The sequence below is a fragment of the Pongo pygmaeus genome, chromosome 5 (genome assembly GCF_028885625.2).
Source record: "Pongo pygmaeus isolate AG05252 chromosome 5, NHGRI_mPonPyg2-v2.0_pri, whole genome shotgun sequence".
Lineage (NCBI taxonomy): Eukaryota > Metazoa > Chordata > Mammalia > Primates > Hominidae > Pongo > Pongo pygmaeus.
This window is the reverse complement of record NC_072378.2, coordinates 37,174,967-37,187,433: the sequence shown is the minus strand read 5'-3', so window position 1 is coordinate 37,187,433 and position 12,467 is coordinate 37,174,967. Positions and strand designations below refer to the sequence as shown.

General features: G+C 51.2%; 1 protein-coding gene across 4 annotated transcripts in view; it reads left to right on the top strand.

Moving 5' to 3' along the window:
* CPNE5 (copine 5) overlaps positions 1-12,467 on the top strand; it is a 99,225-nt gene that overhangs the window by 40,486 nt on the left and 46,272 nt on the right. For 2 of the 4 annotated variants that reach the window (XM_054491649.2, XM_054491651.2), the window contains exons 5-9: positions 217-256; positions 470-546; positions 4,921-4,980; positions 7,121-7,171; positions 7,472-7,535. In XM_054491649.2, the coding sequence (XP_054347624.1) occupies positions 217-256; positions 470-546; positions 4,921-4,980; positions 7,121-7,171; positions 7,472-7,535 (292 nt within the window). The remainder of the gene's footprint in view (positions 1-216; positions 257-469; positions 547-4,920; positions 4,981-7,120; positions 7,172-7,471; positions 7,536-12,467) is intronic. The other 2 variants (XM_054491650.2, XM_054491653.2) reach the window with 2 other exon arrangements.

The following is a 12,467-nucleotide window of genomic DNA, read 5'->3' as shown; positions in this document are numbered from 1 at the left end:
GTTTCCACCCCTCTGACCGTCACCCAGCTCAAGAACAGAACATGTCCAGCACCCAGAAGCCTCCCTGTCATGCCTTCCAACCGTTACTCCTGGAAATATTCACTGTGTTGGGACCTGTTTTTTGGGGGACAGGGGCCCTGACTCAACTTGAGAACCCAGGCAAGATTGGGCAGAACGTCCGCAGCTGCCTTCATCATTTCTCTGTGTTCCCTGCAGATACGACGTTGACTCTAAGAGTCCTGATTTATCCAAACACGTGAGTTCTGCCAGTGACTGCTCAGCAATTCCATAGTTTCTGAAATGCCATCCTCTGGGTGAGCCTGGGGCTTTGCTGTGATGGAATGTGTGTCCGATGCTGCGTCCTGTCATTTAAGGGCCCTCACACTTCCAGGAATTGGGCGATGGGGGAGGTGGGATAGCTGTGAGCAGAGTGGGTGACACTGGTCTCTTCTGTTCCCTGGATATGCAGGATTTCCTGGGCCAGGCCTTCTGCACCCTTGGAGAGATTGTGGGGTCTCCTGGGAGCCGCCTGGAGAAGCCCCTCACGTGAGTGTCTGGGTTGCTTTCCCAATGGTAGGCCAACTTCCTGCCCATTCTGCTGGGGGCTGGCTCAGGATGGGGGCAAAGCAGTCAGCTGGCTATGACTGGCATCTGCAGGGTTATTAGGAATAAAGAGACCCCATGCCTCATTGCTCTCACGGGGCTTCTAATCCAGGTATTTCAGGGGAACCCAGGCTGGGTTATTAGAGCCCCATCTCCTGGGAAGGCCCAGGAGGGAATAGACTATATGGTGTCTAGTCTATTCCCACCCTGAGCCCTATCATAGTGTGGAAGAAGAAACTGAAGCCCAGAGAGGGGAAGCGACTTGCCCAAGGACACACAGCTAGGAAGAGGGAGAGCTGGGATTTGAACCCAGGGCTCTACTCACATAGCATATTCCTAAGATTGTTCACAGCTTGTAGGCCAGAGCCGGGTACAGTGAGGCCCCTCCCATTCCATCCTGTCCCTGATGGTCCCTGACCTTGATTTACTTTTAGGGAAAAGCTGTTACTCTGAAGCAGGCTCTGGGATGAGGAATCCCAAGGCTTCTCACAGTGGAGCCTGATGATGTCTTCAGGGACCAGCCAGGGCTGGCCAGGTGGTGGGGGTGACCTCTCTTGTCCCTATTCTCAGGAAGTCCCAGGGGCAGGGCCCTTGCCTGTATAAACGATTCTTACCTTTCCCCACACTGGGGAACACTGGTCACCATTCTTTGGTGTCCATGTTCCTCTGGACGGCCACCCTCACACTTTGCATTTAAATAAACTAATTTAACTGGATCCCGAGCCTTTTGATTATTTTAGGTTGACACTCATGGGCAGGGCCCAGGAAAGAGAGGGCAGACTGGGACAGGCATCCAGGCCACAGGACTAAGAGGCCGTGAAAGGGAGATCATCAGCCCCCAGCTTGCTTCTGCCAAGTTCCCACTGGACGCTGTCCCCTCACCATGATCAATAATTGCAATGTGAACCGGGCATGGTGGCTCACGCCTGTAATCCCAGCACTTTGGGAGGCCAAAGAGGGTGGATTGCCTGAGCTCAGGAGTTCAAGACCAGCCTGGCCAACATGGTGCAACCCTGTCTCTACTAAAAATACAAAAAAATTAGCTGGGCGTGGTGGTGCACACCTGTAGTCCCAGCTACTCGGGAGGCTGAGGCACGAGAATCACTTGAACCCAGGAGGTTGCAGTGAGCTGAGATTGGGCTACTGTACTCCAACCTGGGCAATTATTTTGTTATCTCAAAATAATAATAACAATAATAATCATAATAATCATCATAATAATAACTGCAGTGTGTGTGTGTGGTCTCTCTTCCAGATCCTTGCCTGTGAACCCCAGTAACTCATGATAACTTCAGGGCCCCTGGAAATGTTTCCTTGGCCACCAAAAGGTCTCATCTCTGGGTTCCTAGAAAACAATGAAAATAGCTATCATTTATTGAGAACAGGGGGAAAACCCCTGTTTTGGGGGTCTCTGTAGCTTATAGAATTTGAGGGCCTCTTGAAAAAAAGGATACAAAATTCACATTCATATTTGCTAGGCCCCTCCCTCTTAAGACTTATTTCTAACAGTTTTTATTCGTAATTTTATATTCTTTCTCTAGGAACATCTGCCCCTGTGCCCACTTCAGTGTTAACCATGTGCTAAGTGTAGCATACCCATTAGCATCTGCTCTTTCCAGCAGCACCCCCACCCATGGCTTTACCTGAGTTGCCAGAATGGAGATGCCCTATGAGGGAGGGTGTCTGTGCTTCCCAACTCCCAGCTGCCTGGGTCCAAAGCCACTAGTCATTTGGGTCTGTTTCCTTCCTGCTGTCACCTGGTCCACCGTTGGTGACAGGGAACACCTTCTGGGGGTGGGGGAATATTGAGGGAGACTTCCTATGGACATGGCTTTTGAAACTGAGCCTTAAAGGACAAGCAAGATCTAAAATATAGAGGTTGGCAGGGCGCAGTAGCTCACGCCTGTAATCCCAGCACTGTGGGAGGCCGAGGCGGGTGGATCACCTGAGGTTGGGAGTTTGAGACCAGCCTGACCAACATGGAGAAACCTTGTCTCTACTAAAAATACAAAAATTAGCCTGGCGTGGTGGCACATGCCTGTAGTCCCAGCCACTAGGGAGGCTGAGGCAGGAGAATCGCTTGAACTCAGGAGGTGGAGGTTGCAGTGAGCTGAGATCACACCACTGCGCTCTAGCCTGGGTGACAGAACGAGACTCCATGTCAAAAATAAAATAAAATAAAATAAAATAAAATACAGAGGTTGATGGCAATGTTGGAGGAGGAGGTGGACCTTTTACCCCACCGAAGATTTCATGTGTCTTAGTTTAGTTGTCTTCTTGACTAAACCCTGTGAACAGCTCCTGTTTACTGGGCATCTATTTTGGGCCAGGCATGAGGGTCAGTGTTTTGCTTGTGAAATCTATGTTAGTTCGCTGGGGCCGTTGTGGCAAATGCCACAAACTGAGTGGCTTAAATAACAAAAATTGATTTTCTCACAATTCTGGAGGCTAGACATCAGAGATCAAAATGTCAACAGAGTTTATGTCTTCAAAGGACGTCTGTCTTCTTTCTCATCTCTGTGTCTTCACCTTGTCATCTCTCTGTGCGCCTCTCTGTCCTAGTCACCTCTTCTCATGAAGACACCAGCTATTGGATTAGGGCCCACTGCCATGACCTCATTTTACCTTAATTACCTCCTTAAAGACCCTATCTCCAGGACGGGCATGGTGGCTCATGCCTGTAATCCCAGCACTTTGGGAGGCCAAAGTGGGTGGATCACCTGAGATCGGGAGTTCTAGACCAGCCTGACCAACATGGAGAAACCTTATCTCTACTAAAAATACAAAAATTAGCCCGGTGTGGTGGCACATGTTTGTAGTCCCAGCTACTAGGGAGGCTGAGGCAGGAGAATTGCTTGAACTCGGAAGGTGGAGGTTGCAGTGAGCTGAGATCACACCACTGCACTCTAGCCTGGGCAACAGAATGAGGTTCCCTCTAAAAAAAAAAAAAGCCAGGTGTGGTGGTGCACACCTGTAGTCCTAGCTACTTGGGAGGCTGAAGTGGGAGAATCGCTTGAGCAATATAGAAATACAGAGGTTGATGACAATGTTGGAGGAGGAGGTGGACCTTTTACCCCATCGAAGATTTCATATGTCGTAGTTTAGTTGTCTTCTTGACTAAACCCTGTGAACAGCTCCTGTTTACTGGGCATCTATTTTGGGCCAGGCATGAGGGTCAGTGTTTTGCTTGTGAAATCTGTGTTAATTTGCTGGGGTCATTGTGGCAAATACCATAAACTGAGTGGCTTAAATAACAAAAATTGATTTTCTCACAATTCTGGAGGCTAGACGTCAGAGATCAAGATGTCAACAGAGTTTATGTCTTCTGAGGATGGCTGTCTTCTTTTTCATCTCTGTGTCTTCACGTTGTCATCTCTCTGTGCACCTCTGTGTCCTAGTCACCTCTTCTTATGAGGACACCAGCCATTGGATTAGGGTCCACTGCCATGACCTCATTTTACCTTAATTACCTCCTTAAAGACCCTATCTCCAGTCTGGGCGCGGTGGCTCACGCCTGTAATCCCAGCACTTTGGGAGGCCAAGGTCAGGCGGATCACCTGAGTCAGGAGTTCGAGACAAGCCTGGCCAACATAGTGAAACCTCGTCTCTACTAAAAATACAAAAATTAGCCGGGCATGGTGGTGTGTGCCTGTAGTCCCAGCTACCTGGGAGGCTGAGGCAGGAGAATCACTTGAACCTGATAGGTGGAGGTCGCAGTGAGCCGAGATCACGCCACTGCACTCCAGCCTGGGTGACAGAGCGAGACTCTGTTTCAAAAATAAAAATAAATAAATAAATAAAAAAGACTATTTCCAAATATAGTCACATTCTGAGGACCTGGAGATTAAGATTTCAATACATGAATTTTGGGGGATACAGTTCAGCCCATATCATGATCTCATGTGATTCTTCCAGCAGTCTCCCCATCTTGCAGTCTGGATGTGGAGTCTGGAAAGGGAGAACAGGGTTTCCCAAACTGCAGCAGGTACCAGTGTCACCAAAGATTGCTGGGCTTCACCCCGCAGAGTTCCTGATCCTGTGGGTATGGGCTGGGCCTGGGAATTTACATTCCTATTAATAACATTCCCAGGACACGCTGGCGCTGCTGGTCTGGGCGTCCCACCTTGAGAACCACTGAGGGAGAGGAATTTGCTCAGAAGAAGGACTCCACTTGCTCTGGCCTGTGGCTTTGATCCTGTTTTAATGACTTCTGGAGCAGCCGCTTGTCTCCAAGCATCTGGATGCCAAGTGCGGTGGCCTGTCTGGGTGGGGGTACTCAGCTCATGGCATGCTCTCTCTCCCCCTCTCTCTCCACAGGATAGGCGCATTCAGCCTGAATTCCAGGACGGGCAAACCCATGCCAGCCGTGTCCAATGGGTAGGTTGCCAGACATCTCTGGCCCTGGAGTCCTTAGACATTCAGCCAGCTCTGCAAAGGGGGCCTCAGAGTCTGGGCCTCATCCCTGCTCCCATCACTGCGAATGTGGCCCTGATCCAGGGGACAGAGAGTCCTGGGTTCCTTCTTAGGCACCCAGGCTCTTTGGGCCCTGAACAGAGGCCCCCACTCGGCAGTGGGCCCCTCCCCCATCCAAGCTAGAGCTTGGGCATCTCAAGCCCCAGTGGCTCCTGGGACTTCAGGGAGAGGGTGGGGCTTACAGGTGGGGAATGTTGTCTAGGAATAGGGGGGCTGGGCACTCTCTGTTCCCTTCCTCTCTCCCTGGCCTGGCTTCTCTAGGCCCCCAATCCCCACCCTTCTCTCCCCCTCTTTCCTCCCCTGTCTTTATCCTCTCCCCCCTGTTCCCCTCCCTTGTTTTGGCTGCTGGATGCCCGCCTCCTCCTCACCACAGAGTAGATCCAGCTGCATCCCCACTTTTCATGTTTGCTCGTTTGCTCGCCAGCTGCGGTGGGCCAGCCTCACTCCGCCACCCTGACCATCTGGTTTCGGCTGGCCTCATGCAAATGTGGCCAACGCAGAGCCTCCTCCTCCTTCCCTCCCCTTCTTTCCCAGCTGGGGAGTTCCCACCCTGGCTTCTTTCTCACGCCCACTCGCCCACTGGGGCTGGGGGTGGGGGAGTGCAGGGCAGGGAACCTCTGCCTGGAGGGGCCTCTGCAGAAGGGCATTTTGTTGGGGTAAGCAGAGCTCCCCTGGCCTTCCCTGAGAGCTCTCAGGAATTGAGGTTGCAGCAGCTGGATATGCCACTGGACCAGCTGCAGGTGGGGAAGGGGCCTCCCGCGGGCCCGGGGATGCTCACAGCCCAGAGAGAGCATGGATGCTAATTCACCTGGAGAGTAGAGAAGCAGCAACTGGGGAGGCAGCAGGAGTCAGACAGAGATACAAAGACAGGGAGGGAGAGAGAGAAAGGAAGGCCAAGAAGGTGGGAGCAGGTTGGGGCTGGAGAGGAGGGAAAGAAGGATCGGAAATAGAAGAAGGACTCAGAGGCAAAGAAAGGAACAGATGGAGAAACATGGGGCGGAGGAGGCTGGCGTGGAGGATTCTATCTCCCTGGGCAAACAAATCATGTCTTTACTACCATGGAGGACCAGACCAGCGGGTGGGGAAGGGCTTTGAGGCACTCAGCTCAGCTGCCCAAGTCTAGGGGGACAAGCTGGCAGGCACTGTCCCCTGTCCATGGCAGGGGATGCCCCAGATGTGGCCCCTGCTCTGCTCACCTGATTTGGAGAGATCTGGGCTGTCCTGCCAGCCCTCCAGGGCTGGCTTCCCTTCCTCCCCTGCCTCCTCTGTTTGAGAGCCTCTCCCTCCAAGAGCTGGTGCTGGGAAGAGCTCCATCAGTGGTTCTCAAAGTGTGTTCCACAGACAGCATGATGGTGGCCCTGTGGCTGGCCTGAGGTGTGAGGCTGGATTTTACCAGCATTGTACAATCGTGAAGTAAAGGGTGCGGGGAGGGGGATGCTGCTCACTGCGGGCCTTCTCTGTGCCAAGCACTGTGTGGTATATACAGTCACGCTCGTTATATAGGGGAGAAAACTGAGGCTCAGAGAGGTACAGGAATGAGCCCAAAGTCACAGAGCTACTGGACAATCTGACATTTTCCTCTCCCTCCCAGTGGCCCCTGACTACACTGGAACTCCCCCACCTCTGGCTTAGTCCCAAACATTAGAGTGGGCTGGGATGGTGCCTGAAGGAGGGGGTCCTATCTAACCAGGGGAAGAGGTGGTTCAGGTCCCCTGGGTGGAGCCCCAGCCGAAGAACTTGCCCTCCTGGAGGGATGTGCTGGGGTGGACCGACTTCACGGACCTTGACCTGGTTGCCCACTTCACTGGGGAGCTGCACAGTCGGCTGGGATCTCTCACTCCCAGGGAGACCCCAGCCAAGGCATTTAAGGGGAGGTAGCCATGGGAAGGAGCCTGGGCAAGCTGCCAGCGAGGGCACACCAGCCCTCCTGCCTTCCTCCCTCCCGTGACACGTCAGAGTGGCTCAGAGCTGGACTGTCCCGGGACTCTGGGGGTCAGCTGGGTGTGAGGTGGGGTGGCTAGCCCATGAGGTCTTTTGCCCACAGAAGTGGTCTTTGGATGGAAAGTTTGAGAACCACTGGTCTGGAAGCCTCCGGGTGAGTCTGGATGCTTTTCCAATTCTAGGACTTTCACTGCAGGCACTACCCTTCCTGGTGGGCTCTCGGGGAGCAGGGGGTGGGGCAGCTCCAGGCTCGGGGACCCAGTCCCAGGAAGCAGTGCACTAGGCCACACTGCCACAAGGATCTCAGGAGACTCTGTCTTCTCAGGGGCTTTGGGGCAGGTCTGCTGGATGGTAGGGGGAGGGGGAGGATGAGCGGGGGGCTGATTGAGGGAGTGTCAGGTTTATGGCTCTGTCTTTGTCTGGCTTTCCATTCTTTCATCTTCTCCTCTCCCAGTGGTGTCCCAGGAAAGAAATGTGGCACCATCATCCTGTCCGCTGAGGAGCTCAGCAACTGTAGGGTGAGTGGCAGAGGACTCCAGCACAGGACGTGGTTGGGGTGGGCGGTGACGGAGTGCAGGCTGGCCTCCCTGAGCCCCTGGAGGAAACCGAGGGTAGACAGGGCTCCTGATGCTGACCTGGCTGTCATAGAATTTTGCAACATCAGAGCTGGTGGGTGTTTTCCCTTTTTATAGCTGAGCAGACTGAGGCCCAGAGAGGAGAAGGAACTCACCCACAGTCAGCAGCAGAGCCCAGCTGAGCCCCGTCCCCTGGCTCCCATGCCAGGGCTCCCTCCCCTCCCCATCACAGCCGCCACTCACATGTCCTTGAGCCGAGACTGCCTTGGCACCAACACTGTGGCAGCAAAGACCTTTTCAGTCTTGAAGGAAGCCTGGGTGCTTGACATTTAGCTGTCATTTTTCACTTTCAGCTCTGGAGTAGGGTGACACCTTGCATGGCGTGGATGGAGTGTGTCTGTGCGTGTGCATGTGTTGGGAAGAAGTCTGCGGTCCCAGGCAGCCCTTGGTCTTGCTTTTTCTGTAGGACTGTGGGGGAGCAGGAGATGGGGACAGCTGAGCACACAAAGAAGGGGCTCAGGGGACCTCATGATTAATAATAATGATAAAGTACCATAAGGGGGATGGTCAGTATTTGTCAAGTAATAGGAACTTTACATAAGTTATCGCCGCTCTTGACAATCATCCTAAGAGGCAGGTACAAAATGTTGCTCCCATTCTATGGATGAGGAAATTGAGGCTCAGAGAGGCAAAGTCACCTGCTCAAGGATGACAAGCGGCAGAGCCATGATTCTACCCCAGGTCAGCTTGATTCTAAGATCCGGGCTCAGCCCCGAAACCACCACTATCTAACCTAAGAGTGGCTACAAAAGTGGGAAAGTGGTGGGGCTTGTAGAGAAGAGGAGGCTGGGACAGACGCAGGGAGAGGCAGGGTGCAAGTGTAAACAAAGCCTGGGCTACCCTGGGAACACAGCTTCCCATGGGGCTAGGAGGGATGACCAGGAGAAACAAGATTTTCCTACCTTCCTGGGAGGTCAGCGCTACAGATCAGCTATCAATCAATATTTACCCTACTAGAAATTTAAACAGAATTTTAATGTATGTATTAATTCCTTTAGAAATAATTTAATTCCTTTAAAAATAACAATAGTTGAACCCATTATGGGTCAACATAAATAATGCATTTTTCGGGGCCAGGCACAGTGGCTCATGCCTGTAATCCCAGCACTTTGGGAGGCCAAGGTGGGCGGATCACGAGGTCAGCAGTTCGAGACCAGCCTGCTCAGCATGGTGAAACCCCGTCTCTACTAAAAACACAAAAAAATTAGCTGGGCCCGTCATGCAGAGGCTGCAGTGAGCCGAGATTGGAATCTCGGCTCACTGCAGACTCTGCACTCCAGCCTGGGCGACAGAGCAAGACTCCATCTCAAAAAATAAATAAATAAAATAACACATATTTTGAAAAACAACAATAACTCCCAATAATCATTTAACGAGAAGAGTGGCCTTGTGTTACATTTTTGCAAATCTCTTTAATGTCTGACTTAATGGAAGACATCTGGATTCTCATAGCTGCTTCTGTAGTCAATCTGTTGTGAAATCCCTGTCAGATAACCTCTGGAAAACTCTTCATCTTAGCATTATTATGAAAATAGTTTTGACCCCACGGATCCCTCGGGGTTCCTGGTCCATACTTTGAGAGCTGCTGGTATAGAGATATAACAGTGTTAGAGAACATTAATTGAGTCATTATTTTGGGCCATACACTGTGCTAAGTGGTTTACATGGATTGACTTCCTTATCTAATGTATTATAATATATAATGTAGTATGTAGTATGATGTGTTATAACATCTGATGAATTATGGTTCTCATTAATTTTCCTCACTTTTATAGATAAGGAAACTGAAGCACAGAGAGGTTAAGTGATCTGTCCAGGGTCACACAGCCACTGAGTAGAAGAGATCTGAAACTTGGCAGTTTGGTTCTAGAGCCAAGGTCTTTAACCACCGGACTGTGGCGTTACAAACTCTGTTTCCAAGGACTTCCAGTGGAAGAATAAGACACGTGAACACAGAATCGATAGTACAGGGCAGTCTGGAGATGACCAAAAAAATTCATATGTAACTGCTCACCCGGGTTGCTTATCTGTTTGTCTCAGTGGATCTGAAGGCACTTGACAGCGGGAATGAACCCCACCCAATGTGCACCCCCAGGGCAGGACTCGGGGTGCAGTAGGCATTCCCGAGGATCCATCACGAATATGTGACTGAATGATTAGGAAGCACAGACCGAGTGTTCAGCACCAGGTCATGGACAAAACACACATGTGTCCGCTGAGGATCTGGATGCCACTGGAGTTCAGACAAGGGAGAGAATTCAGTTGCCCTGTGGAACAGAGCTGTTGCAGCTCCCAGAGCCTCCGTTTTCTACCTGCAGCTTGGTGCTGATAGGGTTGCTGTGAGGATTAAAGGAGTTCATGAATGTGAGTGTGTCTAACAGATGCCTAGGAAAGGGTGCATCTGAGTTCCTTGAACCTAAATTCAGTGTTTCCCCAAGCTTCTAGCCCAGCTGGTGACTTTCTTCCTAGTTTATAACCAAATAAAGTCACATACATGAAAGCGCTTTGGAAATTCTAATGCTCTAGACAATGCTGGTGGCCGTTACTGGTCTAGCATTCCAGGGGTTGGTAGGCAGTCTTAGGTTTGATACCTATCAGGTGTTAAACCCTTCCTCTTCCTCCTTCTTCCCCAGTCCTCCTTACTCCTTCACCCAGGGATAGCAGCAGTTTTCTTGATTTAAGCTGTTCCAGCACCAGGGGTCTATGTCGGGGGCAGGGAGCACCCTCCCTTCCTCCTGAGATTGTCAGCTCCTTTTCTTCTGGGGCATCTTTAGCTGAGTTCTGTCTCTCCCTAGAATCCTTGCAAGGAAAAGAGACTAATTCCCAGCATCTGGCTGAATTAAAATAATTACATCTGAACAGCTTTGCTTCGTCTTTCCAGCTCAGCATTCAGTGGGAGGATCAAAGGAAGAGGGTGGGGTCTGAGAGATGATTTTTCACCAGAGCAGGGCTTCCTGCTCAAATGAATACGTTTTGCCGAAGTAGACAAACCCTCTCTTCATCCATGGGGACGGCGTGGGCGGGTGGGAACCAGCAAAGGATGACAGTGGACTCCAGTGTGTCACTAGCATAGTTTGACAGGTTATAGAAAAGCCTTGCTCATCTGGAATTTAAATGTCAAAGAAGTTCCCACAATCAGAATTTGATCCAAACACTATCGAATGGTACTTGATGTTGACAGTGATGAGGTTGGTCTCCCGAAGGGCCTTCTGAATCACCCAAGGTTCAATTCTGCTCAGCAGTAAAACGATTGTTACTGCCTGTAATACAGCAGTAAAACGATTGTTACTGTCTGTAATACTGGCCAACATTGGTTTACCGAGACCCTCTTATTTAGTCTTATTTGATTCTGACCTCAAGGCTGGGGAGCTGGGCAGGTGTGAGTAACCCTGTTTTATGGATGCAGAGAAGTTAGTGGCCTGCCTAAGATTGCTGGGATTCTAGCTTAGGCCTTGGACTCCTAATCCTCAGTCTTTCCCTCACCCCTGGAGCCTCGAGCCCTCACGGTACAGGGGACAGTCACCGACCTTCTGTTCCTTGTGGGGCTACTGCCCTCAGCAGGCAGGCTGGCTTTGAGCAGTGGAGGCTGGGGTTCACGCCTATAATCCCAGCACTTTGAGAGGCTGAGCAAGGCAGGAGAATAGCTTGAGCTCAGGAGTTCGAGACCAGCCTGGACATCATAGTGAGACCCCCCCTGACCATCTCTACAAAAAAATTTTTTTAATTAGCAGGGTGTGGTGGTGCACGCCTGTGGTCCCATCTACTCAGGGGGCTGGGTCAGGAGGATCACTTGAGCTTAGGAGGTCAAAGCTGCAGTGAACCATGATTGCACCAATGCACTGAAGCCTGTGGAACAGAGTGAGACCCTGTCAAAAAAAAAAAAAGGTAGGGGTTGTTGCCAATACAGAGGGTTGGATAGCTCTTTGCCCTCCACTTCCCAGCCCCTTGGTTCCCCCTAGAGACCTGTCAGCCACCCAGACCTGCCATGCTCTGGAGTCAGGACTTTCCGGCTCAGGATAGTACGTCTTTACCACCTCCTAGTCAGGTCCTTCCACCCGACTGGCCGTCCCAGCCAGGATGGCGGCGGTGGTAATGGAGGAGGCAGTGATGGAGGAAGAAGGGTGTGCCTCATCTCTCTCGAGCAAAGGGAGTTAGAACTTCACACCATAACTGCCCCTGGGGGCCTCCCCACCCCTTAGGTGTCACCAGCGTGCTCATGTATTCTTTCATTTCAGTTCAGGAAATATGCTTTGACTGAGTCCCTGCTGTCCCAGAATTTTTAATTTAGTATGAGAGACGGAAATGCCAACCGGCAATCACATTAGAGCAGTGGTCCTCAGCCCTGGCAGATCCAGTGCCTCTTCTTACAACAACTATTTTATCACACTCTTGACTATCCCGAAGGAAAATGTGTAGATACTATGTAATATGCCAATATATATAGACAGGTGGGAGAATGAACCCTTCCAGTTACCTGGGGAATATTGGTCCAGGCAGACAGAACAGCCAGTGCAAAGGCCCTGGGGCAGGAGTGATGGATGAGGAATCGGAAAGATGAGACTGTAGGTGGTGATGGTGGGAGTTGGGGCCAGATTGTGTGGGACCTCATAGCTGGGGAATTTAGCAGCCTGGATCCCAACACAATCAAAACTTTCATTGTTCCAAAGACAAGCTTCAGGGAGAGGCCAGTTTCTCTACCTGAAAGATGAGGGAAGAAGGAAGAGCCATGGAGAAAGACAGATGAGAAGGAAGAGTCAAGTTAAGTGGGGGAGGTGGTGAAGGTTCTCTGAGACTCGGAAGTATGCAGGTTGATAC